This window comes from Pteronotus mesoamericanus, unplaced genomic scaffold (assembly GCF_021234165.1).
Source record: "Pteronotus mesoamericanus isolate MK-2021 breed Mesoamerican mustached bat unplaced genomic scaffold, CSHL_Meso_final contig_1201, whole genome shotgun sequence".
Lineage (NCBI taxonomy): Eukaryota > Metazoa > Chordata > Mammalia > Chiroptera > Mormoopidae > Pteronotus > Pteronotus mesoamericanus.
Genome location: NW_026555042.1, coordinates 1,282,677 through 1,309,427, shown reverse-complemented (window position 1 = coordinate 1,309,427; position 26,751 = coordinate 1,282,677). Strand labels below are relative to the sequence as shown.

Below are 26,751 nucleotides of genomic sequence, written 5' to 3'. Positions count from 1 at the left end.
GTGGCGCTGCCGGCGCAGGTGGCCGGACAGGTGGGCTAGGGGTCCCCTAGGCCCCAATCAGTGCTGAGGTTCGAGACGCGCGACCTCCCGGTCCCTGACCTGCCACTCCATCCCACATTGGTGTCATTTCACTTTAAGGTTTCGGCTTGTTATGTATAAGTAGGTACTCGCTGCCTTAACTGATACTCCCAACGCACGCAAACCCGGTCCCAGCTGCAGAGCTAGCCGCAGGGAGGGCGTGGAGTCCGGAGTCCCAGCCGCTAGGACCCGGAGGCGCAGAAGCCAAACTTGGCCGGAAGCCCCGCCCCTGGGGGGCCGGGTCTCGCTCGGCACCTGCGCAACCCCGGACTGGGGGCGGGGCTCTCGCGCGCAGCCGCCGTAGGCCCCGCCCCGCTACCGCCTGTGCTCGATTGCTCCTGTCTGGCGGCGGCAGCATGGCGGCGGCGGCGGTGCAGGAGGTCGGCTCAGCCCAGCAGTTTGAGGAGCTGCTGCGCCTCAGAGCCAAGTGAGCGGGGCGGCGGGCGGCAGCGGTGATGGGCACGGTGGCGGCGGCTTCGCGGGCGGCGGCAGGGGGCACAGCCTCCAGGCCCGGGCTCCCGGCCTCGGCGGAAGAGCGGGGCTCGACCCCAGCCCCGGGCCCGGCCCAGGGCTGGACCCCGGCCCGGACCCCGGCCCGCCGGGCGCTCCCAGACCCAGGCCCTCGCCCTCTCCGCCGGCCCCGCACCCCGGGCGCGGCGGCGCTGTGACCGAGCCTGGGGCTGGGAGGGGCGCGGAGACCCCCGCCCGCCGCGTCGTCAGCCGCGGGGCAGGGAGGCCTGCTGGGGTCGTTGTCGTGGGGGCACGTGCTTGTCGCCCTTGGGAAGGACACCCACAGGGCTGCCCAGGGGCCGCGTGGAGTTACAGGGGGGACCCGCACTGCCCGAGCGCCCGCAAGTCCGGGCTCCGCGGTGACCGCTGCACCTGGCCTGGTGGGGCTGGCGGGGTCCTGCGTCCCAGGACTGGGTGGGTCCCGGCGGGGAGGCCGGTGGGTGACGTGGGAGGGAGGTCCGGCGTCGGCGGCCTGGGAGGCGCGCCCAGCTCAGCCGCGGACTGGCCAGGCAACCCTGGGCAAGTGCACCCCGAGCCTCCGGTTGTCCGGCCGCGAGGTGGGTGGGAGCAATGCCCACCTCGGGGCGGGGGTTCCGGGGGACGGTGCCGGTAGCGCACAGTGCCAGCGCGGGAGGTCTCGGTGTCGCCCCGTCGAGTTGCCGTGGCCGCGTGGTGCTCGCCGGCAGGACGGGTGGGCGAGCGACTGGCCCGAGTGCTGCGAGGTTGTGCCGAGAGGCAGGAGAGGAGCAGCAGGGACCGTGCAGGTGCCGTGGGGCGGGAGGTCGCTGCCTTTGTGGACGCGGGAGGGGTGACATTTCCTGTCTGACTTGGAGTCCGCCGCGCCTGCCGCAGATGAGAGAGAGGTTAAAAGTGTCAGCCAGCACAGCTCTTTTGGTATATTTTTGGGTAATCTGGAAAATATTTTTTAAAAAAGGAGGGGGAGCAACGTTTACTCATTGATGAAAGGTGGGTTCAGGTTCACCCTGCCATCCGCCTTAAAGCGGCGCGGTGACAGCGCGGCGACCGCGCAGCGACTGAGTCCCGCGGCAGGCATGTGAGGACCCCCTTCCCCACCCCGTGAGTGGACTGACCGTGGGCAGCACGGTTTTGCTTTTTGTTGAACAATTTTGTTTCATTTTTAAGCACAAAAGTCCTTAAAATGCCACAATCGGTAGAAGTTTAAATGTAAATACCACTTAGATGTATTCTTGACACTGGTCTGTGCTTGAAGTGACTGGGAACACCGTCTCTCTCCCACGGCAGTCGTGTCCCTGGACACATGGGACTTGGTGCCTCGCCAGCAGCTTCCTGCGGAAATGGAAGCGCTTAGGAATATTAAGTAGCCTGTGTGAATGTAATTATTTAAAGGCCACCTCCTGAATCTTCTCTTCACTTTTAGAATTTCACATGAACTGCATTTTTTTCTTAACTCATGTAATCGCATGTTCCATGTTTACATGTTGCTGAAACCTCAGGGGTCTCCACAGTGGGGAGACTAATGACCGTGTGCCGAGTAATTCAGGTTTTGCCTGTTGGTGAAATATTGAACACGCTGGTGATGAGTAATGTCCGCTGGGGTCACCTGCAGGCGAGTAAGGGGGAGCAGGGCCCTGTGGTGACGCAGACGCAGCCGTCGACGGAGCGCTAACCGCCCCGATCCCAGATCCCAGCCGCGGGGTCGGGCCTGGCCTTCCTCTGAGGTCCCCCCCGGGCGGGGCTCCCTGCGCTCGGTGAGGACTCGGAGGGAACCGCGGGAACCCAGTCCGTAGAGGCGATAGCTTCCTGCCTGCTTCAGCCGCGAGTCCTGATGGCGTTAGGTGTCACGTGCTGAATTGGACGTGGACGCTAAGCACCTAAATAGGAGAATGTGGGTGACAAAAAGTAACAGTTAACATTAATACCATTCTTCCGTGTTTTCACAGAGCTTTTATATTTTTGTTTGCTCTTCCCGACATCCCAGGGTGCTGGATGCTGCTGTTGTACAGATGTGGGAGTTAGGAGAAGTTAAATACTCTTTAAAGCCACATTCGTAGTAATTGCAATTTAAGTTTTATGTGTTTTTTTATTTTCTGGTTCATACTGTTAAAAAGTTTGGTAACCTATTTTACTTTTCAAAAATGTAATCATATCCCGTGTTATTAAAAATTCTTTGACATAATGGCTTTAGATTTTGTCATATGACTCTTAAAAACTATTGTACTGTATATTTTTACATTCATTTGCCATGTAAAATAATAGGGACGTATTCGTATACGTAAACCTTTGTCTCTGTAATTATGTTCTTAGGACAGGCACTTGAAAGCGTGAGATTTTTGGAAGGGCCCAGTGTTACTGTCCCAGCAGGCTGTGTCACTCTGTCCTCGGAATCGTTGGATGTTATGACCCGAAATATCTTTTTTCAAGCTGGTAAAAGGGGCATTAACCCACTACAGTAAAATGCACAGGTCTTAATTATTAGGTGTGGCGGATTTTGGCGGGTGTGTGCACGCGGGCGACCCTCCCTGAGAGCCAGGGCAGGGAGCCCCAGGGAGTTCGCAGCCGCTGCGGACGCCGTTTCCTGCCCTTGACGTCAGGGAGTCGCGGGGCTCCGGCCCTTCTCTGTCTTATTTTGTTTGGTGTGTTTTTGAGGTTCGCCCGTGTTGTAGGTGTTTCTCTTATTGCTGAGTGACATGCCACTCTATGAATTTACAACAAGTTCTCCAGTTTGTGGACTTTTGGGCTTGGCCTTTATGTCCAAGGCTGCTGTGAGCATTCTCGCATGGGCTCTTTGGGGGCTCTCTTGCTGTCTCACCTGTGTTAGGTCTTGGGGTGCCCTGGTGTCCTCAGCAGAGGCTCTGGCCGAGGTGGCTGGAGGCCCACGTGGGAGGGTTTTGAGGGCGGGGCAGATCATCCCTGGCCTGCATCCCGGCAGCCAGGACTCGGGTGCAGGGTCCCAGACAGCTGCAGGGCAGCCCGGGCTGCGGCTCGGTGCTGGAAGAAGCAGGGCGTCTCCGGCCCGGCCCGGCCCGCCAGGCCACCGCCTCGCCCTCTGCTGCGCCCTGCTCTGCTGCAGCAGGTGGGACACGTGGCTGGGGGCCCCACAGGGCGCCCGCTCCGGCCTGGGGGGGTCTTCCTTTTTAGGGTCTCTCCTTTTCCTCCCCCTCTGCCCCACGTGCCCCCAGGAACCCTCCCCTCAGCATCAGCCCTGCCCCCGCCCCGTCTGCTGTTTTCCTTGGTTTTAGCCATGGCCTTGCTACCTACCTGGGAAACGGGACTTCCAGAAGCATCTCCCAGGCTCTCCGTCTGTTCATCCCCCCAGCACCTGTGCCTTTGCCCATTCGTGACGCCTGTGCTCCGCATCCAGAGGAGACAGGCCCTCTTCTCCAGGACAATCCTTCCTCGCCCCCTCCCCCGCCACCTCCTCAGAGGCCTGAGCACGCAGCCTGCCCGCCTCCCCCGGCCTCCCCCGTCCCTTGGCACGGGCCCCCTCACAACATAACCCGTCCAGATCCGCTTGGATTGAACCCCCTCCCCTGAGCCTGTCTTTGCCTCTGCCTGGCCCGCTCCGTGTGCAGGCTGCCCCCGCGGAGAGCGGGTTCCCGCCGGCTGCGCTCTGCGGGCCCGCCCTGCGCAGCCACCTGCCTGGCCCACCGCGGCGGGGGTGCCCCTCCCCGGTCGCTAGTTGTCCTTCCCTGCGCCCATGGGATGGTGGACAAGCCTTCCTTCTTGGCTCCCGGGAGGTTCTCTCCCCGTGCTGTGCCTTTGGTCCCTGTCCCTCCATCTGTCCTGCCGTGACCGCTGAGGAGCCGCGGAGGCCCTGGCCCGGGCTGCTGCGCCGAGGAGCGTGAGCTGCCTAGGCTGCTTCCTGGTCCCGAGCCCGCGGAGCCCGTGCAGACGGCTCGTCTGGGCTCCGGACCTGCCCGAGCGGCCTTTCAGCTCCGCCCCCTGCCCCGTTCCTCTTGGCTGGTGGCTCCTGTCCATGCGTCGTGTCTGCTGCCCCCACCGGCCGGTGGGCACGAGCCAGAAACTCACGGCACCCCGCGGTCCCCAGCCCCCGCGGCGCCGCCCCGAGCCCCTGTGCCCTGCTGCCAGGACGCTGGGTTCTGGCCCCTGTGCGGCTGTCCGGGTCCCTCTCTCCGCGCAACTCGCCGAACCTGCGTTTTCTTCCTCACTTCCCAGGTTTTTCTTTTTTTGGGGAGTGGGACAGGGTGCATTTGGGATTGTATTTGAACGTACGGTTCTGTAAAACTGTAGTTTTTCAGTTGGGCGTGAGGGTAAACTTAAAGATTCCTTCGTCAGGATCATTTTATTTAAGAATTTCATCAACAATTGAGCCATCCACTAATAGTTCTGCTCACAGAACTATTTATCCATTTAGAAACATCTTTTGTACCGTAATATAAAAGGCATGTCTTCGTGAGGAGCAGTTCAGTTTTTTCCTTGCTTTCTGCTTGTGTGCTGTCACTCTCAGCGTTTTACTCCTGTTCCTATGGTTACGGCTGTGCTCGCTCCGCACGGCGCCTTGCTGAAAAGGGGACCGCTAACAGCGGCCGTGCCTCCGCGGCCATCGCTTGCCGGGGGGGCCCGGCGTGCGGGCGTGGGGCTCGCCTGTGCGGAGTGTCAGAGGAGACCCTCGGCTCACGCGACTGTGAGAGCTAGGTGTGGAGTCAGGGACTATCAGTAACTTGAAAACTCACCTAAAAGATTCCTGAGACCTTGCACATCCTCGTATCTCAGTCGCGTGTCATGCAACAAAACTCTAGCAGAATGACAAGGATTCGGGCACTTCTCCTGGGTCAGTATTTGCTTATTCCTGAAGAGACCCGCTCTTTAAAACTGCACTTTCTTTCCCTACAGGTCCCTCGTTGTGGTCCATTTTTGGGCGCCATGGGCCCCGCAGTGCGCTCAGATGAACGACGTCATGGCAGAGCTGGCCAGAGAGCACCCGCAGGTCTCGTTCGTGAAGGTATCTCCTCCTCAGTGCGCGTCCTGCAGGGGCCGGCGTGGGGGAGGAGCGGGGCGGCATGCCACGTTGCGTCTCGCTGGGGGGACCTGTTGATTTTGGAGCAGGCCAGTCTTCAAAATCTCACCGTTGTTTTGCATCTCGCCGGCACCAGGCTGCGTGGGACTCACCACAGCGGGGGCGGGGGGAGGCGGGGACAGGGCGGGGACAGGGCCGGGACAGCGCAGGGCACGCCACGCCACGGGGGCGCTTGTGGCAGGCTGTTCACTGTGGGGCGTGGTGGTTTTCAGGTCGGAGAAGGGTTAACCGACGTGTTTCCCTGGAATGAGACGGGGGCGTGGAGGGCGGTGGAAGCAGGCGTGCCCTGCCCTGGCCGGGAGGAAGCGCCCTCCGGGCCGGCGGGCCTGCAGGAAGGAGCGAAGGCCTCTCTGGCCTGTTCAGGGGGCAGAGGAAGAGGGGCCAGGCGGCCTCGCGTGCTCTCGGTGTCCAGGCTGCGTCCCGCAGGCCGTGGGCTCGTCGTGTCTCCTGAGTGGGCGGGGACGGGGTGGCACCAGGGCTCACTCAGTCTATGGCACGTTGGGTGTCGGCGGCCCTCCTGGACGGCGTCCGGGCCAGGCAGCGGCCAGAGTGGGTGTCGGGGTCTCCGGAACGAATTGCTGGGAAAGCAGGTGCACCCTCAGGGCAAAAGCCTAGATCCTCAGGAGTACGTGTGTGTACACACACACACACACACACACACCCACACACACACCCCCCCCCCCCCCCCGGCTCATTTTTCAAAACCGGAATTGATGAGTTGATAGGATCTGTTGGCAAATGTACCTGCACATGGAGTTCAACACGGCAGAGGGCGCAGCGCCCGGACGGCCAGGCCGTCGGTGCGGGAGGCGTGCGGTTCTGGACAGCTGCCGCCGCGGTGGCGGGCTCCGAGCAGGCGCGGCCTTTGGGCGGCTGAGAAATCAAAGCCGCGGCCCGCTGTGCGGAGAGTCCGCCGCGCGGAGAGTCCGCCGCGCCTCCCCGTCGGCCCCGGTGTCCCCTACGTAATTGCTCGTGTTAATTTTGTATGAACCCCCCGGGTTTCTTTATGTAGACGGAGCAAGCCTGAATATAACAGCTGGCTTGTTAAAATTTAAGGACTTATCTAAAATTCCAATGAAATGTGTAATGTAACCTTAGAGTGTAACCCTAAAATGTCCAATATAAATAATAGAAGGGGACATTAAAACTGCATGTTTGGTCAGTGATAAAAGATAATGATTACAAGCGAAATGAATGATTAAACATTTCAATCATAAGATTAATCAAGATGATGGTAATTGTTGTAAGCCTGCTTTTATATGTGTAATGTTACTGGTGTAGGTAACACATTGTTCCTGGCTGCCACCTGAATGATTTATTTAAAGTGACGATAGAATTACTTCTCACATTGGTACCAAATGCGGCAACGAGACTTTAAGTTGTTGAAGTGCCTGAGTGTCTCGGCAAGCCAAGGCGGGGACACCGGAGCCCGGCTGCGGCTGCCGTCGCGGGGAGGGCGGCGTGGGGATGGGCGGCTGGCCAGGGGCGGTTACTTTCTGGATCCTCTCTCTGGCGGCGGCGTGTTCCTCTGCCGGCCGTGCAGGCGTAGGCCGCGGTCGCTGGAGCAAAGCGAGCAAGTGAGAAGTGACGCGTCACAAGCTCTGTCTGCGTGTCCTCGTGAGAGAGGCCCCGGCTCGCGTGAGAGTGACTTGCTTTTCTGGAGGGGAGCTTTCTGGAGCTTCGGGCCCTAGTGCGGGTGTCCAGCCACTTCTGTGTCTTCCCATTTGAGTTTTTAGTCCTTTTTTTTTTTTGACTGTGGTAGTCTGGCATTTTTAGTTGTGAAGTATAGAGATTAGTTCATTCTGTGACTTAGGTTTAGAGAATCATTATGTAGGTGATCTTAAATTTGATGTTTAACATAGTTTGACGGTAAAGTTTTGTGACCATCAGCAATTTCTTATTTTGGAGACGATGGTGAAATAGCGCCCGGGAAAAGGCGGCTCGCAGCGCTGGTCCCCAGGGCTTGTGCTCGAGGGACTCGGAGGCTGGCAGGCGAGGCTTTCGCACGGCTGCGTCTGGCGCCCTCCGGCCCCGGCGGGCGTGGTGGCGGCGTGCACGCGGCCCCCCCCCCCGGGGCCGCTCTCCTGCCCCGTCTGCCACATCTCGTCAGGCCCGGAGGTGCACGTACCTCCCAGGGCTTTGAGGCGACACGTAAGTTACTTATGTTGCCAAGTCTGATAGAAGCCTTATTTTTATTCAGAAGAAAATTAAATAAAATGTCAAGTGCCTTTGCTTTTCAGATTGCATGAAGCCGGTTTGTTAGTACTAACTAAAATGAGAACACACATCTATCATTTAATCAGTTGCTTGGGAGATACCATCTCTCCAGATACGGTGTCCAGCGGAGGGTGCGAGAGGAGAGTGGATCGCACAGGGCCCTCGGTGATGACCAGGTTGGGTTCCCCTCGCAGTGTTCGAGCTCCAGAGCAAGTGCATTTCTTGATAGGAGTGGCCATTTTGAAATTTGACATTTTATTTTTAAAAATAAAAATTGTGCGTATTTAAGGTGTACAGCATGGTGACTTCAATCATGTCCATTTTGTACAAAGCTGTCCCATGTACCCCTGTGGCCCTTTTATTTTTTTGGTCTCTGCGCTTAGTCTGTGCCATTGGTCGGACTGTTGTGGGGGTGTCTCGTGGGGCCCTGGAGGTGGGAGCCGTGACGCCAGCATTTTGTAAACGGCTCTCCTTCGGCAGGCGGCCCCCACCGCCCTGCCAGGCGCCCCGCTCCCGTCCCCAGCGCAGCGCCCGGTGCTGCTGGGCCGTGTCGCTCACTGTGCTGGGTGCCGCACCGGGGCGCACGCCTTCTCCACGTCAGGCTGCCGGCCTCCTGGTGGGGGAGGCTGTACGCTGTCGAATTTCGTTTAGTGTTACTCTTGTTTGTCCAGTAGCTGCTGCCCTTGCACTTTATGTCCACAGTAACTTCAGACGTCACGTCTGGGCTACAGAAGGAGTTATATGAGGTCTGTCCAGAAAAAGTCCAGCCATTGTTAATATAATGACCATGGTTTTTGTGACATTGATGTAACTTGGCCCCCAAGGAGAGGGGACTGGAATGTGCATGTGTGAACCATGGCGACTTCCCTGTACTCGTCGGTGGGGGCGGCGGACGCTGCTGAAGAGCATGTGCACTGGGTGGCTGTTGCGTTCAAAGGGACTGAGCGAGCACAGCAACGAATCTGCATCCGATTCGGCGTTAACCTTGGACATTCCTCCGTGGAGACTACTCAGGCGATTCAGAAGCTTTCGGGGATGATGCAATGAGCGCAGCACAAAAAAAGGGTGGCACAGACGCCTCCAAGACGATCGAGAACCTGTTGAAAGCGACCCATGTTCTGGAAGGCCTGCAGCGAGCCGAGCCCCTGAGAATGCTGAACGCGTATGGGCCGCCGTCCGCGAGGATCAGCGGCCAACGGCACGAGAACTCGAAGCGGAGCTGGGGACTCCAGAAACCGCCGTGTCCAAGAGTTCGATACAAGATCTTGGCAAGAAACGTGTCGTGGCAAAATTCGTTCAGCGGCTTCTGCTGCCAGAGCGGAAGGAGCATCGTGCTGTGCTGCGGTCGCTCACGACTTGACTCAAAGCTCAAAGCGCAACCCGGACGGGTCGTGGTTCGCAGCTGTGGCCCGGAAGTGACGGCCCGTGGTCCCGGGGAAACTGCCTGGCTCGCCACGCCCAGGGAAGGCATGGCCAGGTCGCAGGGCGGCCCAGACCGCAACGGCTGTGTTTCCTGACTGGGAAGCGCTGTCCGTCCTGAGCGCCCCTGCAGGCCAGGCGGGTCGTGAGGGGCGCCGCCCCAGTGCTCGTTGTCGTGGAGATGCTGCAGGATGAAAACGGCCGTGGGTGTGGCAGCTGGTGACCGGCAGCTTCATCGCAACCGTGTGCCCGCTCACGCATCGCGTCTTGGGCAGAGGCTTTTGGTGAAAAAATCAAATCCTCCAGGTGACTCAGCCCCCCTACAGCCCAGATTGGGTGCCCTGCGACTTCTGGCTTTTCCCAAAACTAAAATCACCTTTGAAAGGGCAGAGATTTCAGACCTTCGATGAGATTCAGGAAAACATGACAGTCGCTGATGGCGATGGGGAGACCTGTGAGCGGTCCCGAGGTGTCTGCTTTGAAGGGTTCTGAGGAGGCGTCATTGTCTTAGGTACAGTGTTTCTTGCATTTTATATTGACGTCAATGAATGTCTCGCGTAACACGCGGCTGGATACTCTATGGACAGGCCTTCTTCAATGTGCAGCCATCTCTAAGCTGGGACTCGCCTGGTTCAGCCTCCGAAGGTCTGCCCGGTCGGGGTGGGCCGTCTCTGGAGCTCACCGGTTTAGTCTGACCCGCCGCACGGTGCGCCTTGGGGACGCGCGGGCTGAGCCCCGGTCGCCTGCCGGCTGTGTCTCTCTGCACCGCTGGCCAGTGGGCGTCCTGGGTCTCGGCTCCAGAGATGGCCGCCAGTGCCGGTGGCATTTAGCAGGGTAGGGCTTACCGTTTCAGGAACTCTGAAAATGTCAGAAGATTCTAGTAGAATTGTTAAATCTTAAAAATACCCTAGTTTTTATCTCTGCTGTTGTGGTAGTAAAAACAACGCAATTCATGTAGTTTATTAGCTGCCACTGCACAGAGTTTGGGAAAAGTCTTAAAAGTTGTCAAAAATGTTAATTTAAATTATCAATTTTGAAACTTTATATTTGATGGACAAAGGAAGAATTTGATTTCGAAAAGTTCTCCTTTTCTGCCACGTGTCACGCGGTTGAACAGAAGGTCCCTGAATTGGGTGGGCGCGTCCCTTCCTCAGCCTCCAGCCTCGGGGCCTCTGCTGGCAGGTGTTTCTGTCCATGTTTGGCTCCAGGATGGCGACCGCTGCTCCTTCGCCATTCGGTCAACGTCTGTCCACTGGCAGGGCTGTGGCACGTGCTGTGCTAGTCCCTGGGACTGCGGGACATGAGGTGTCACGAGAGACAGGCACCTTCGTCACGGTCGTTTCCGGGAGTCGTAAGTGCTGCAGAAGAAACAAGTGGGCAGGCTGTGAACGGGGGCGGGGGCGGCGGGGGGTGACGCGCCGGGAGGGCTGGCGGAGCGCTCCGAGGGTCAGGGCCGGCAGGTGCGGACTGGTGGGGGGCAGAGGGCCGGGGCCTCGTGGGCAGACCGCCAGTGCCGCGGAAGTGACCTCCTGCAGTCCCTGCCGGGCAGCCCAGCGCCGTGGACAGCAGCTTGTCGGGGGAGGGCGAGCCTGGAAGCAGGGGTGCCAGCGAGAAGGCTGCTTCCCTGGGCTGGGCGGGAGATGCCCAGGACACTAGCAGGGACAGGGCGCTGGACTGGTCGTGTGGCCCGAGCTGGCTTGTGTTTTGGTGTGGGAACCCAGGTGAGGAGGATTGGGTGTGGGGTGAGGAAGAGGTATTCATCTAGGCTGCCTTGTGGGAGAGTCGGGGGGAGATCCGGGTGCGTGCGGGGGCGAGGGGGGGGAAGGCCTGGCCTGGATCCCAGCCAGGTGTCCTTGCCATACTGGGGTTGCCTGGAGCTGCGGGGTCAGACGAGGCCACTGCAGGGGAGGAGTGGCCACGAGGCTCACGCCCAAGTTCTGGGGCGAGCAGCCAGGTCACCTTGGCCGAGGCGAAGGAGGAAGCCAGAGAAGAGTCTCCGCGTAGAGAGGGGAAGAGAAATGTGGGGAGCCAAGCGAAGGGCGTCCCCGGATAGGGAGCCTGTCTGCGCGCAGTGAACAGCGCTGACAGGGAAGCAGGATGCGCGGCAGTGAGTGACCGTCGTACCTGGTAAAGTGGCAGCGTGGCTCCGCAGCCCGGCTACCTCCTTCCACAGCTCAGCAGCGTCGGAAGCCTGGCCAGGTCACCCAGCCTCGTAAAGTTCTAGTTTCTCCGTGAAGATGGGCATACTGCCCGTAGCTGTTGTCGTGAGGATTGAATGAGTCAGCATAAAGTGCACTTGGAACCCTGTCTGGCCTGCAGTAAGTCTTGGCTGCTGGCCCTCGGTATCGCGGTGGCCCCTGGTAGATGGAAGTAGACTGCAGAGCGAGATGGCCCCCTTTCTGGCTTTGCCGTGCTGGGGTCGCGCCTCCCTGTCCCGCGCGCCCTTCTCCGCAGGTGCCGGCAGCAGGTGATTCCTTCCCCCCGGAGGCCTGCTGCGTGGGACTCCGTTCTAGAAATGCGCGTGTTGGTTGATCCTGAAGTTGTGTCATACATCCTGCCTTTGAGCTTGAACCTTTCTTTGTGACTGCTGTAGTGGAAAATGTTAGCCATTGTAGAAATAGCGCAGGCCTTTTGGTCAGATGGACTCGAGCCTGTTTCTCGGCGGGCCGCCCCTGGGTCTGCCTGCGGGCCGGCTCCCCAGGACCGAGCCAGCGGGGCTGCGAGTGGTGGGGCTCGCTCACGGAAGGGGCCTGCCACAAACCCCACCCGTGTCCGCCACAGAGCTCTTCAGTCTCATCTGGGTGCAGATCGTTGTTAAGTATTTTTATGTTGCTTTTCTGTTTTCATCGTTATCGCTTATGTTTTGCATTCAACAAAAACGCTGCCAGCAAGTTCCAGTGCTGCGCGTGGTTTGGACTTGAAGAGCCTGGGTCCCGGGCAGCAGCCGCGCCTGCATTGCTGCTCCCGGCCGTGCTCGGGGGACTTTGCTGTCCCCACTGCCTTTGTCTCGTGAAGCGTGGTCTCGGGGGCTCTCCGGCTTCCGCAGGAGCACCCCGAGGCCTGTGCACTCCCCCGAGGGCGGTCAGCGCGGCTTTGGGAGCCGGAGGAGGTGGGCGGGGAGAGCAGCTGTCAGCGGGCGCAGGCTCTGGTTTTAGGGCGCTCCCTGCCTTGCTTGGGGCTAAGACAGCGTCCCCCCCGTTTCCAGTCCCTGTAGCCCTTGTTTGGACTTTTCTATTAGAATCCAGTCGCACCAGAGGGGGGACTCTTCAGTGAGCTCGGCCTGATGCCCAGGGTGTGGGGGGCCCTCGGTAGCTGTCAGTCAGAGGACGGAAGACAGTGAGCTGCCTTGTCGTCGTCCCCTTTCCTGCCACTCTTTGGTGCGACAGGCAACCGCGTGTGAGAGAAGACAGTGCGGGCGCGTCCCCGGCCTCAGGGTCCACTGGGGGCTGTCTCCCAGGCTCAGCCTTCTCTTTGCTCTTGTTTCATTTCCATTGTGCAGCTGATGTTGATTTAAAGTGTTTATAACTTTTTCATATAGATACACTTAAAATAATTAAAATTACGGTTTCAAAAGGGTGTTCTAGAGGAAGAAGGACTAAGGTCGTAAGAGAGCGCCCGAGAGGGCGGGAGGTGGGAGGTCAGGCGAGGGCGGGCGGCCCGGGGGCGCGTGCAGGGCTGGGTGAGGCCCTGGCGGGAAAGAGGGGGCCGAGCCCCGCGGGGCTCCCTCACGCTTGGAAAGATCCAGGGTATGAACGCGAGCAGCTTTCAACAATATAACGGATCAGTCATTTTCATGTCCTGCAGGCGTAATGTGACCGCAGACCTTTATTGGTTTAAAGTTTAGATGGCGTGGGCTGCACACCGAGGCCCCCATGCCCAGCTCAGTGACTGTGTTCCCGGCGCTGGGAGACCGCGGCCCTCCGTGTGTCTCACCCCGTGGCTCTGAGCCCACGTCGTGCCTTGTGGAAGTGCGTCACCCGACAGCCGCGGCCCTCTTGGGTCACACACGCTCACGTGGGCGCAGAGGCCCGGGGCCCGCACCGCCCAGGGGGCTGCTTCCTGTCCCGTGGCCTCGCAGGAGTTAAAAGTAGCATTTACCAGACGTCAGCAGCTTCCTGAAGAGATACTCCTTTATGCTTCGTGACTTGCCAGAGGCTGCAACCGTCGGTCGGAGGCACGGCCTGCAGCAGTTAGCCGATGGAGCCGACGCAGGAACCGCTGCGGGCAGGAAATACGCGCCGTCATCACGGCATAACTGGGGTCGGTGACATGGATTTCAGTGTCGCAGTAGCTGCGTGTGGTTGGAGATTCACTGGGTCACTGGTGCACCAAGCCTTATCCCCAGCCTCCGGGCGCCGTGTGGAGTGCGCAGCGGCTGAAGCAAGCCCTCGGGCCTGCCTGGCGCTGCAGGCCAGGCGGGACCGCCAGCCCGGTGGGGTCGTGTCAGCGTGAGCGAGCCGTGACCCGCGTGCCACACTCGCCAAACACCTCCTCTGCCTGAGGGGATGGTGCACGTGAAACCAACTTACATACTGAGGTCCTGCAAAAGGCCCTTTTATAATCAAGTTTAATTCTCTTATTTTGCAGTTGGAAGCTGAAGCTGTTCCTGAAGTATCTGAAAAATATGAAATTAGTTCTGTTCCCACCTTTCTGTTTTTCAAGGTAAGGCCAAGGCTGGCACAGGAGGTCCTCCGTCTGCCCTGGGCCACGGGTTTCTGTTTTGGTGTCTTCGCCCTCGCCCCGAACCCTGACCGGCCCAGGCTTCGCCCCTTCTCGTAGCCTTAGTGCTTGTGCACCCTGGGGTCCTGGAAAGGGGACAGAGATCGGAGGCCCAGCAACCAGAGCTGGGGCTTCTTGGGGAAAGTCCGGGTGCGGGCTGCACACCCCAAACGCTGGCCTGGCTGGGGCAGACGCGGGCTGGCAGGGCGCGTTTCTAGGCGAGACGGGACACCCGGCCGGCCCTGCTTTGATTGGCAACTCTGAGGATGCGGTGCCGGTCTGCGCCGCGGGCACACCCGGCGTCACCGTGGTCCCCGGACGCCTCGCTCCCACTTAACCACGGCGCACCCCCCCGGGTGGGGCGTCCTTTCTCTGTTACCTTAGGCTACGGCCTGGTCTGCGTGTGAGCCGGAGCCACGGTGACGGCCAGCCAGTGGGTCTCACAGAATGCGAGTGTGCCGTCAACTTCCGTGCCACACACCCTGAAAACACCAGCTACTTGATGGGATTTGATATTGGAAAATGTACAGGTGTTTTCCTGTGATGTTCCCAGAAAGAAAAAAAGGGATCGGCGGGAGAACACTTAGTTATTTCTCAACTCAAGGTGCATTGCGGGCAACTGATAGGTTTTAAAAACTCCTCCAGCAATAGCGTGGCCCCTTTAAAAGTTGGCTAAAACTGTGGGTTTGTGTTCGTTAATGTTCTGAAGCCAAGAATATAAAGGCGATGAAGGACTGCCATGTGTTCTAAATGAGGTTTTTAATTTTAGAATTCTCAGAAAATTGACCGATTAGATGGTGCACATGCCCCAGAATTGACCAAAAAAGTCCAGCGGCACGGCTCCGTGGGCTCCCTGCCCGCCGGCGGGAGCGGGCAGCCCAAGGAGGACCTCAGCGCGCGCCTCAAGAGGCTGACGCACGCCGCCCCCTGCGTGCTGTTCATGAAGGGGACTCCGCAGGAGCCGCGCTGCGGTAAGAGCTGCTGCTGTGATAGCGTGGCCCTGGGGCCGTCAGCAGGGCGGGTCGGCCGAGGGCCTGCGCTCCTCCCAGGCCGTCCCACGCGTCGGAGGCTTCTGTTCAGGCGCCTCCAGAAAGCCGGACAGGCCGTAGACCCCGTGGGGCGGAGGGTCGGGCGGTGTGGGTCGGTGCGTACCACAGACGCAGAGGGTGCCGGGAGGCCCTTGGCTCGGGACCGTGGTCGTGGGCTGGAGTCCCCGAGGAAGTGCGGGCGGCTTGCCCGGGCCTCCTGGCAGCTGCGCCGGGACGAGGCCCCAGCCGCGGGCTTCAGCCCCGTATCCTGGGGCAGTTGCACGCCTGCCGTGGCCTGGACGCTGCGGTGCACAGACCTCCCGCAATCTGGTTGCGTCCCCGCGTCTGCCCTGGGCCCTGCTGCCTCGCAGCCCTGGGTGACCCTGTCCCTCACCCGCTGCCGTCACTCCCAGCTGGGGGCTTCTGGTCACTTAAAGGTCCCCAGTTCTGCGGCTCGTGGCCGCTCTTGTTCCCTGAGCCGCGTAGCTGCTGGCGCTTCTGTCCTTCGGGCCTGCGGTCACCCGGCCCTCCCGCATCGGGTTCCCATGGCCTCTGCTCCCCTTCGTGTGGCCGCACCACACGCTGCGTGACTGAGCGCTTGCACCTGCCGCCGGCGCCCTGCAGACCCGAGCGCGCTGGTTTCGGTTGCGCGGGGCCGTGTGGAGATCTTGTATCTATTTTAGCTGTCGGAGCATTTGGCGAAGCGAAGGGCCTTTGAACCACGGGGGAGAGAATCCTCGTGCAGTGGGAGCCCCTCACCGGGTGTCCCTTTTCCAGGCAGACGCAGAAGCAGGGCCAGTCCCGCGGGCCCTTTAGGCTCCGCCTGCTGTGGGTGAGGAGACGTGGTGGCTGGGGCCGTGGGTCGCGGCTTCAGTCGGGGCAGAAGTGACCGCAGAGCCAGACCGAGCTTCTGTGGCGGCTGACACGGTTTCCTACTCTTAAATGTTTTCATTGCGTGCATGTGTGCGTGCATTTTTCTTTAAAAAAGTGTAAATGTTTTGTTAGAATAAAGCTTCCTTACTATTTTATTCCTAAGCGTGACATTTCCGGTCAGCTCCTTTAACCCTTAAACACGAAAGCCCACTGGCCACCAGCCCTTCTGGCCCGCACGTGACCGCATGCGTGGAGGCGGGGCTCCCGGCTGGCTCGGTAGGAGTCGGGGTACGTGGGCTGAGGGACGCACAGGCGCGGGGAGGCCTCCGAGCCCGCGCTTCCCTGCGGGCTGTGCGTGAACTCGGCGCTCGGTCGTCGGAAGAGCGCGCTAACACGCTATGAACAAACATGGAGTGGGGCGGGGGCGTTCACAGGTGTTGCGTGGGAAGTGACACAGTGGGCGACGAGTCAGGAGATGGGGAGGGACCCAGCCACGCGCCCACGGCCGTGCGCCTGCCGGTGCCGCCCTCCCCGCGCGCCCCCGCCCTGCGCGTGCCCCCTGCACGCTGCGGGCAGGGCGGGCGCGCTCACGGACATCCGCGCTTGTTAGCAAACGTGCTTCCGTGTGGGTCAGGAGAGCTGCTCCGGGAATAATCTTATGCCGCGTTTTATGATCCTTCACTTACAAGGAGTTGCTGGTGCCGTCAGTCGTATAGGAACTCGGAATCTGGGACGTGGGTTATTCTCTAGACCTTGGCCTGTGTGCGGGGTGTGGAAGTGCGGCGTGGCCCGCGTCGAAGACACGTGGAGAATCAGCTCACGGGGAGAAAAATGCCTCTTTTCAGACAACACTAACAGATTTATCCGCGACTGATACACTCTTATTTTTCCGTACTGTCATCCTGAGAAAGTGGTATCAAAAAAAGTACAGAACAAAAACGTGTCACTACGGTATAATAAAATCTTGGAACACAAGCCGGTCTTTACACTGTAGGGGAAAGTCGCGTGGCGTACTTTGGGGAATGTAAATGGTTTCAGAAAAGAAACTGCCCAGGTCTGACGGCCAATGAGAAAGCACCGCCCCTGCCCCTCCTCCGCGGGTCCTCCCCTGGAGTGTCCCCTCCCATGGCGCTGACCCTCCCAGATCGACGCCCCAGCAGCGTGGGCGGGGTGCCTTGCTGTCCGGCTGGCCAGCCTCCAGGCGGGCGGGCCCCGTGGGAGGGGACGCGGCTGTCTGGGGCTGACCTGTCCCCCCCGCCCCCGCCCCCGCCGTGGTGCCAGGCTCGGGCTGTAGAGCTCTGCCCCTTGGCCAGGACTGGTGTCCTGCGGTGAGAGGCAGGTCTGACGTGCACACGCTTTTTAAAAAACTCACAAGCGTACTAAAAAGCTGGACTCTACCTGAATGTGGGCTGTGTGGTTGCGCATTAGAGGGCTTTTCTCCTTGCACGCTGTTCAGCCACACTTACTAAATCGCTGGTAGAGTGTGGGCAGTAGGTAATGTGTCCTCGGAACTCAAAATGGTGTGCGTGTCCGCGAGAGAGAAAGTCGGTGTTTATTTTCTTTTTCTGTGTGCAGGTTTCAGCAAGCAGATGGTGCAGATTCTCAACAGACACAACATTCAGTTCAGCAGCTTCGACGTCTTCTCAGATGAGGAAGTGCGCCAGGGCCTCAAAACCTTCTCCAACTGGCCCACCTATCCCCAGCTCTACGTTTCTGGCGAGCTCATAGGAGGACTCGACATAGTCAAGGTCAGACTTGGGTTGGGGTCGTGCCGGGCAGGGAGTTTGCAGCTGGGGCGTGGGTTTGTAGGTGCTGTGACAAGCCTGAAGCGTACGTTCCTTCGGAGCCTCTGCCTTGGCCGGCACGCACACGCACGTGCGGGGTTTCCGATGAGAGGGTTGTGCCTGGGCTCCACGTGGCGGTGTGGCCAGGAGACACACCTTGTCATAAACGTTTTCTTAACCCACACGTGTGTCTATTTCAGGAGCTGGAAGCGTCCGGAGAACTCGACACCGTTTGCCCCAAAGCCCCCAAATTAGAGGAACGGTAAGTATTTTGAGAGTCTCTCCTTGTTTCAGAGGGATTCTCTACCGGTCAGAGTGAGCGCTGCCTGCCATCGTCAGCGCAGGGCGTCGTCCCCACGCCGCGGTCCGCGCCAAGCCGTTCGCGGTGCAGCAGGCGCGCCCGCCGGGGCGGCGGGCTTTGGACGGGGCGCGTTTCGTGTCTTCACAGCGACGGAGTGCAGGGCATTCTCTGTGTTTACAGGAGTGTCGCTGCCGCGATGTGACGAGCAGCGTCGGCTCCGTGCGTCCTGGAGCCAGGGCCCAGCAGTCCGAGGGCCTGCCCAGGGCACTGCGCGGGGCCCTGCTGCCTGCCGCTGCCGCGCCCACGCAGGGCCCGGGGTGGAGGGGGCTCGCGCTGTGGGCGTGGGCCGCCTCTCCCTGCCTTCCCAGGCCGCGGTGGCGCACCGGCGGGGGCTCGGGGCCGCCTCCCTCGTCTCCTCAGGCAGCTGGTGGACATTTCCCCCGGCCAGCTGTGCGGGCTTTGGCCCACGGGGCGGCTCGCAGGGACTTCCGTTGCAGTCGGTGGGCACTGACGCAGAGGTCTGAAGAAGCCCCTCGGGACGTGGGGCGCCTGCGGGCTGTTCCCTGCCAGGGCGTCAGCTGGTGGGCAAAGGTCTCGTCACTGTCGTCCCATTTAACGTGTTGAGAGTTTCTAAAACTTTAGAAATAAACACGTGATTCGCGTGCCTTTGGTTGACAAAATAACCCTTACAAACAGCGTTCCACGGCTCTTAAGCTGGCCTGGGAGTGGCACTTTCCTCACGTGAGTTCAGCCCTCCCCTGCCGCTGCAGTGGGGGTGGCTGCTCCGGGTCCCGCTGTGACTCCCGTCCTCCGCGTGTTTGTGGCAGTGTTGCCGGGCGCCCGTGCCCGGCCCCGGCCCCGGCCCCTGGGGGTTCAGGCCCCGGGAGGCGCCTGCCTGGGGCTCTGCGGAGCCTGACGGCGCAGTGTGTGTGGAGCAAAACGCAGAAGGGCCCCTGGTGGGGAACATGCAGGAGCCGGAGGCCCACGCCAGGCGACGCCTCTGGGTGCAGCGAGGGCCGGGCCCCGCTCTCCTGGGCGCAGGCTGCTGCTCGCGAGGTCAGCGGTCGGGGTCTGCACGGCAGTGTTTTCCGTGGTGGGTTTTGAGGGTTAGCGCACTGTCCTCTACCGAAAGCATCTGTGACGGCCCCGTGCCTGGCTTGTGCTTTCATTTGTGACAGCTCTTCCCCAGGAGCTCCAGGGCCACAGGCCACCCGGAGAGGTGGGCGGGAGCAGAGCCTGGCAACAGCCGCCCCCCAGGCTGCCCCTGAGATCTGCCCCTAGACCCAGGCTGACCGCAGGCGGCGGAAGCCCCTGCAGCCCGTTAGGTCACGTGTGGGAAGGCGCCCGCCTGCAGTTAGAGGGGAGCGCCAGGCGGGGCGGCTGCGCCGGGTTTGGGGCCCCTCCGGGCGGCCTCCTGGTAGAGGGGGCACGTGCAGGGCGCGGGCGCCCCCAGAGGGCCCTCGTGGACACTGTCTTGCCGAACTGAGCACTGCTGTCTTTTCAGAAGTGTGGGTCGATGGCTTAAATTGCAACTTGAAGGACACACGTGGCCTTGAAAAAGCCATCTTGTGTTTGCAGCGGCTTAGGGGGAGCGTGGAGTAAGGGAGCCCCCGGCACGTGGCCTTGTGTGACACCACGGGGCTGCGCGCCGCTGCCCACGCTGAGCCCCTCTGCCCATTCTCTCCCCGCAGGCTCGCAGCCCTGACGCGGAAAGCCCCCGTGATGCTCTTCATGAAGGGCAGCAGGCAGGTAGGGACTCGGTGGCCGGGCCGCGACTTCTCCTGGGCGGTGTCGGTGGGCGGGCGGAGCCCCGGAGGCACAGCCCGGAGCGGGGAGGCCCGCCCTGATTTCTGGCTCTGTCCCGGTGTCTCCTGGGTGCACTTTCTGCTGCCGGATCGTCCCCCGCTGTCAGCGCCTGGCCGGGTCTGTGGGCTGTTGCCCTTGGCTGAGGACTTTGTCCCCAGGGAGCCTCGCAGTTCTGGGCGGGGGCGGGGTGGGGGGCGTGCTTCGTACGCTCCTGCAGAAGTGTCTCTGGTGGACGGAGCCGTGCTGTCTCCCGCTTGTCCGCGCCCCTGCCGTGGGAGAACGGGGCTGTTGCACACAGTTTTTCCTTTTCTGTGGCTGCGTGTTCTGTTCTTCTAAAGAGCGGGTCCTCAGTGTTTGTCAGGTTCCCACGGGGTCTGCCCCGAGGGATCAAGGGCCACAGGCACGCCCAACTGCCCTCTCCACTGGAGTTCGCAGCATCGCTCCTGCGATGCCAGGCCGCTTTCCCAGCAGCAGGGTGGTTCTCGTAGCTTCTTGGGCTTTAGGTCCCGAGCCCAGGGCCCCCCGCTCTTCCGTGCACAGACGGCGCCTCACCAGGCCCGGGGAGGACGAGGTCGCGGCAGCTCCCGGGGCAGCGCGGCGGCCGCCGCAGCGAGAGCAGCGTGGCCAGGAGAGCGGGGCACGCATCCCGCCCGGTCCCTTGCTGGACGAGGGCCTGGGCGCCTTGTCCGCTGTGTTCACTGAAACAAACAGAAGAGGTTTACAATGCCCAGCATGGAGAAAGTCGCTTTTATCTATTTATTTTTTTGATTATTTTTATTCTCAAAACAGTTTTTCTGGAAGCCCAGGAAGCAGCTGTTCCTCCTGGGAACACGATGTTAGGTTAGCGCTCTGGTGACGTTCGCGTCGCGCCTTCCCTGGGGATCGACGGCCCCGGGACCCTGCGGCAGGAAAATGGAGGGCTTCCGTGGCCTCCGAGTGTGCCGCCCGGAGGGCGCGTGAGGGCGCAGGACCACGAGGCCGAGGGCCGGCGCCCGGGGACACGGAGGCGGAGCTGCGGGGGAGGGGGCCGTGCGTCTGGTTCGCCCTCGCGAGGGCCCGGCGCCTGAGGCGCAGGCAGGAGGCCCGCCTGGCATGCCCGCCCCCCCCACCCCGCCCCACCCCGGGCGGGAAGGGCGCGCTGGCTCAGCCACGCTGGGGGGCGGGGCTCACAGCTGCACTTCCTTTTTCCAAATTTAGGAGGCCAAGTGTGGATTCAGCAAACAGATCCTGGAAATACTGAATAGCACCGGGTAAGTCGACCTTGTTTTTCAACGGCGTGTCTAGGAAACAGCGATCTTCCAGTGCTCTGACCCTGTGTTTCTGTTTGTCCTGCTGCGCCATTTCACGAGCGCTTTCCGTCGATGACAAGAGAGCTCTCTGGCCAGTGTCGAACCCCTGGTGACAACGAGACGGTTGTCCGCTTTCCGGAAGGAGAGTCGGTGACGGGGCCCTTGCCCCGCGTAACGGCGGTTCAGGGGAAGCGAGCTCCAGGTTTCCAGCTTTCTTCAAACCCATTCCTGTGTCTCCGCGGCCCTCAGAGCCGCTACAGGGCGCGCGTTAGGGTCGGTCACCCGGATCTGAGGAAGAGGCGGGCTAAACGCAGGGGCCTCGCTCTTGATCTGCTCAGGGATCAGCTGCTGAGTGAGAAAATTGTGTGTGGTTTTTATAGTTACAAACAGAACCGCTTTTCCATGTCAGTTATCCCTCAGGTTACAAAATTGACACAGAGCCACGGACTTGTAGACAGTTGGCGCGTGTTCTGTAGGGTTTGCCACGCGCGTTTGCTTAGTTCGCTCACTTCCTATTTCACAACTGCCCTTTCATGCTGTAAGTGCTTAAACCGTGGCCAGGCATAGAGGACGCAGCCCTGTGAAACTACAGGAGACGCCATTTCCAGGATATTTAGACGTTCGCGGGCAGAGCGGGCCGTAGTCAGCCGAGTAGCGCCGGTCCGTACACAACCTTGGGGACAGAAAGGGAAGCGATGGAGTTCTTCCAACGATTGTGCCATTTTACAGAGCAGGGTCCGGTCAGTTTACTGCCTGGAACGGCCTGCCCGGTGCCCGTCTGCGCGGGCCGGGTTTGGGTCTCTATTTCTACGGCCCCCCTTCCTTCCCGCTGCCCCCGTCCCACGGGGGCGCGGCCTGTCCCCGGGGCACCGCGGCCGGCCCGCCCTGGGCCTGCGTCCGACCCCGTGCTGGCAGCGCGCCGTCCGTCCTTGGCCCGTGTCTGTGCAGCCCCGGAGGGCGGCGCTGGCTGCCGGAGCCGGGGCTGCTGCGGGGGAGAGGGCCCCCCACGCCCACGGGCCCCTGCGGCCCTGTAGCTGGGACGCACCCGAGCTTGCCGGGGGCGGCCCTGGCCTTGTCCTTCCCTTGCTGGCCCCCGTCCCTCATCGCGAGGGCCGAGGCCCAGGTGTGCAGGGAGGCGCGGACGGCCCCTGTACGAGGACCGCGGGGACACGCGTGCCCCCGGGTGCCCCCGGGCGCCCTGGGCCCGACAGGCGGCCTGTGCCCGGCCTGCGGCTCGGACTGTCTGGGTTGGAGGGCTGCCTCCTTCCCTTCACCCCGAGAGGGAGACGTAGCGCGTGTGGGCCCTTTTATAAAAAGCTTACTTTTGCTGTTTCAGACGTTTCTCTCATGGCCCTTGCTGCTGGTGGCCTGCTGTCTCGTTTTTGTGCTGTCTCTGCCCCACGGAGAGGCCCCGGGGCTGGGTTCCCGAGCCTGCAGGCCCCCCTGGGAGGCAGCGCGGGTTTCGGGGGTGGGGCCTCGGTGGCCAACCTCTGGGACTGCGCGCGGACCCCTGCCCCACTGCGACCGGGCCCTGACCCGGTGGCGATTTCCGAGCGCCGGTGCGGCAGTGTTGGTCACGCTGCTTCAGAAGTGCGGAGCTGCCCCGGCCCCTGCCTCCTGCGAGCGGCCCCGCCCGCGGCGTGGGGTCCCGGCCCGGCCTGTGCCTCGCCTCTCTCGCCTGGAGGGGGAAGCCGGCCGGCCCTGCCCCAGCCGACGTTGCCTGGAGAGGAGGCCGGACGGCCGGACGCGTGTCTGGGACGACTCGCTCTGAGGGGTTCCTGACAGACGGGGAAGTCGAGTCCTTTCAGTTTTCTGCAGTGAATATCGTTGGTGCCCAAGGGGTTTCTGTACTTTTTTGGACTATTTTTAAAACAAAGTAGGTTTTACAATTTTTGTTTCAAACTGAATTTCTTGGTAAAATGTCCTTTCTCTTGGCAGTGTGGACTATGAGACATTCGACATATTGGAGGATGAAGAAGTAAGTCCTGTGTTTCCTGTCCCCCGTCTTACCCTTCGCTGCTCGAGCCCGACGGCGGGGTTTCAGGGCTCCCGCTGTTTCTGTAGGTTCGGCAGGGACTGAAGACGTTCTCCAGCTGGCCCACGTACCCGCAGCTGTACGTGAGAGGGGAGCTCGTCGGAGGGCTGGACATCGTCAAGGTGGGCGCTGGGCGCCGGGCGTGCCTGGCGGGGGCGGGGGCGGGGGCGGCGTGTGAACGGGGCCCAGCGGCGGCGCTCGCCGCCCTCCGCTTCGGGCCTCGCGTCCACTCGTGTCTCGGGCCCCTGTCTCGCCACCCTCACTGTCACTGCTGTGCCCGACTGCCCTCGCCGCTCCCCTGAGCTAGTCCGCCCCGCGCTGGGAGGCCTGTCTGCCCCTCCGGCCGCCCTCCCGGGAGCTGCGGGGGCGCACACTCTGCAACGCGCTGTTCGGAGGAGCTCGCGCCGTGGCCGCGCTCTGCGCCCCGCGTGCGGTCGGAGTCCCGCCGGGCTGCGTCGGTGGAGCTTCCCTGCGTGGTTCCAGCTCCCCTCCAGCCCCTCTCCTCCGCTGGGGGCCTCGTGTGGTCTGCAGTCGGCTCTGCCCTCTGTGTCCGCCACGGGCGCTCCCGTGTGGGAATCACGGCGCAGGGTCCCGGCTGCCGCCCGGACGCCCCTGTGCCTTTGTAGTCACGTCGCCGTGACCACGGCTCCCCTCCCCGTGGTTCCCTGTTGGCCTCGCTCCCGTGCCCACGGGCAGGAGGCCCGAGGTCCCCGACTCAGTTTCCTGAAAGAAAGAGGCAGGAGGGTCCGGGCTGGTGCGGCTCAGGGGACTGAGCGCCGGCCTGCGAACCAAAGGGTCGCCGGTTCGATTCCCAGTCAGGGCCCGGGCCTGGGTTGCAGGCTGGGTCCCCAGTGGGGAGGTCATGAGAGGCAGCCACACAGGGATGTTTCCCTCTCTTTCTCCCTCCCTTCCTCTCTAGAGAAAGAAAGAAAATCTAAAAAAAACAAGGAAGAGGCAGGAGGGCGTGAGGCCGCGCCCAGCCCCGCCTTGGGTGCCCAGGTGCGAGGCAGCGGGCCAGCCTCGGGGCAAGCGCACCCCAGGGGTGCCGTCTCCACACGTCTTTGCGGACCCGCTTCCTTCTTGTGTTTGCTTTGAGGAAACTGGCGGAACTGTAAAGGGTGTGACTCTCCTTCTGGAGCTGGAGTCCGGAATCGGGGGCACCCTCTGCGGGTGCATCCTGGGCTCCAGACGCGACCGCCGGCGCAGAACCGCAGAGGCACGCGGACCACGCCACCCTGGGCCCCGCCGCTGTCCCGGCGCTGGGGGGCGGCAGTGTGGGCGCGGGGCAGGCCCGAGCTGGGCGCGCGCCCTGCAGGGTCAGCGCCAGGCGGCTGTGGCCGGGACTTCCTCTGGGGCCCTTTGAGCAGGAAGCAGGTAGTACGTGGCCCTGTGTCTAGTTACATGAGAGGAGAGACCGTTCAGATCTGCCCTTCGCCAGGTGAAGGACACCGGCCACCCTGAGTGATGGCAGCACAGCAGGCCACGGGGTTGTGCCTGCGGGATGCGGAGGCCGCGTGCGGCCTTCTCTCCGTGCCTGCGCGCCCCTCGCTGGCCTCCGCCTCCGCCTCCGCCTCCCACTTTGCAAGCTGGCCAGGGAGACGTTTTTCTAGTAAACTGTCTTTTCCTGGTGGGAGAAAGGTTTCACTTAGTATTGGAACTTTTGAATGGCCCTGAAGCAACAAAAATAGGTCTGCATTTGTTATTTCGTATGCATTTTCATTTTTGTAAGACATACAGTCTTCAAACCCCAAACTCTCTCGAGCCTGTTCCTGCCTGAGTGCTTTACTGCCGGTGCCCTGGCCGTCGGTAACTCTTGGGAAGGCGCAATCCGTAAACCCCCTTCAGCCCTGCAGCTGCGCGTGGGCAGCCTCCCTCCAGGAGCGTCACAGGGTGTTTGCGCTGCGTCTTTGCGCTCACCTGCGGGGGACGCACGTGCTGGGAAGTGGGTTCGTTGAGAAGACGCCTGGGACCAGCTCCGATGCGTTGGGTCCGTTTCTTGCCGAGCTGGGCTCTTCCTCCGTGAGCTGTGGGGACACGGGCGTGCCTGGCGGCCCCCCGGCCGGCCTCGGGAGTGGCCCTGGCGCTCTTTCTGTCGGGTGGGTGGGGGCCGAGTGGACCGGGGAGGCAGAGGCGGCGAGTCCCGTGTGGGCAGAACTTGCTGCCGACGAGCACGTGCTTCGTGGGCTTTGCTGCCCTGACGCCCGGGCTCCCGCCTGCCTTGTTGGGGACGGTCAGCGTGTCCCGTGCGGGTCGCCCGCTAAACCGCCGCTGGCGGACTGTGTCTGAAGGACTCGGCGCCCGGCTGCCTTCGCACGGCGGCCCGCGGGAAGTCCCTGCCGTCACCAGGGAGGGGGCGTCACAGCTGGGAAGCCCTGGCATCCACGTTCTGCCGGGTGCCGCCGGCCCTCCGAGCCGTGCGCTCCGACCGCCCTGCTGGACCCTGGGGACAGCGGGGCCCCTGCCTGCCACGTGGGGAGTGGATCCCAAGACGCCCCTGAGGGCTGGCTGAGCCCGGTGACGCACTGCGCCCCGGGCTTCGTCCAGAGGCGCCGACTGGGCCTGCAGGCCGGCGTGGGCCGCTCCAGACGGCCGGGCCTGGAGCAGCGGAGCGACGCTTCCCTTAGACGAGGGTCTCATCTTCCTTGTTGCCTTTTCGACGTGGTGGCTGCGTTCCGTGTTTGGGGAGAGATGGCACCAAAGAATCTCTGAACCGTCTCTCAGGCTCCTTGGCTGGCTTCTGGCTGCCACTTTACCCTTTCCGGCCTGGGTGGCAGCAGGGACGGGGCGGCGGGTGTCGTGTGCCCCTCTGAGGGCACATCGGCGGCACCTGGCCCTCCCCCACTCAGAGCCTCTCTGCACCTGCTGCTGCGGTTTACGTCGGAGGCTTCGCTGTCCTGCCCGTTGCCGTATCTGCTAATTGCTGAGCAGTCGCTGGGCTCAGGGTGCCTTCTCCCTTTCATTTGGAGGCCGCCCCGTGCGGTCTGACTGCACGGAGCCCTGCGGAGTCGGGAGCCGGAGTTCCCCTCAGTGCTCGGGCTCCGCGGCCTCTGTAATCAGACTGTGTTTTACATGTTGCTCTTCTCTTTTTCATCTTTAGGAACTGAAAGAAAACGGCGAGTTGCTGTCCACACTGAAAGGGGAAAACTAGTAAACGTTACAGGTGGCCCGAGTGCAGGAAATGCCCTCCGACAGCGGAGCAGCCCGCGGCCAGGCCTCCCCGTGGACGCGGAGGGGGGCCTCGTCCCGGCTTCGCCCTGCGGGCCTGCGCCCCACGGGCTGTGCTAAATACATGTATGTTACATTTTTTTCCACCAAAAATAGAATTCAATAAACATCCTTAAATTCAGCGAAAAGTCTTGGTGCAAGAAGGTGTGTCCTGATGTTACCGCGATGAACCTGCGTCAGATCCCCTTTCGCAGCGTTGGGGCCCTGGCGGCGGCGCCCGCTGAGGACAGAGGGGCCTCAGAGGCGGAGACCCGTGGCGCAGGCTGGTCCGCAGTGGCGTGCAGGGCAGCTCCCGGGCTGGGCTGGCGGCTGCCCTCGCTGGCCAGAGGCTGCGCCGCTGCCGGGGAGCCTCCTCGCGAACATCTCTTCGGCCAGCCTCACCGAGCCTGGATGGCGGGGGATGACGGAGGCAACGCAGGGCAGCGGACGGGCTCGGGAGCAGCGGTG

General features: G+C 61.8%; 1 protein-coding gene across 1 annotated transcript; it reads left to right on the top strand.

The window, feature by feature from the left end:
- The first annotated feature begins 408 nt into the window (after positions 1–408).
- GLRX3 (glutaredoxin 3) lies at positions 409–26,432 on the top strand. Its single transcript, XM_054584944.1, has 11 exons — positions 409–505; positions 5,425–5,533; positions 13,832–13,906; positions 14,733–14,934; positions 17,440–17,612; positions 17,849–17,910; positions 19,641–19,698; positions 20,953–21,005; positions 22,983–23,022; positions 23,109–23,201; positions 26,177–26,432. The coding sequence occupies exons 1-11, from the start codon at positions 435–437 to the stop codon at positions 26,225–26,227; spliced, it is 987 nt and encodes a 328-aa protein (XP_054440919.1). The 5' UTR covers positions 409–434; the 3' UTR covers positions 26,228–26,432.
- The last annotated feature ends 319 nt before the right edge of the window (positions 26,433–26,751 follow it).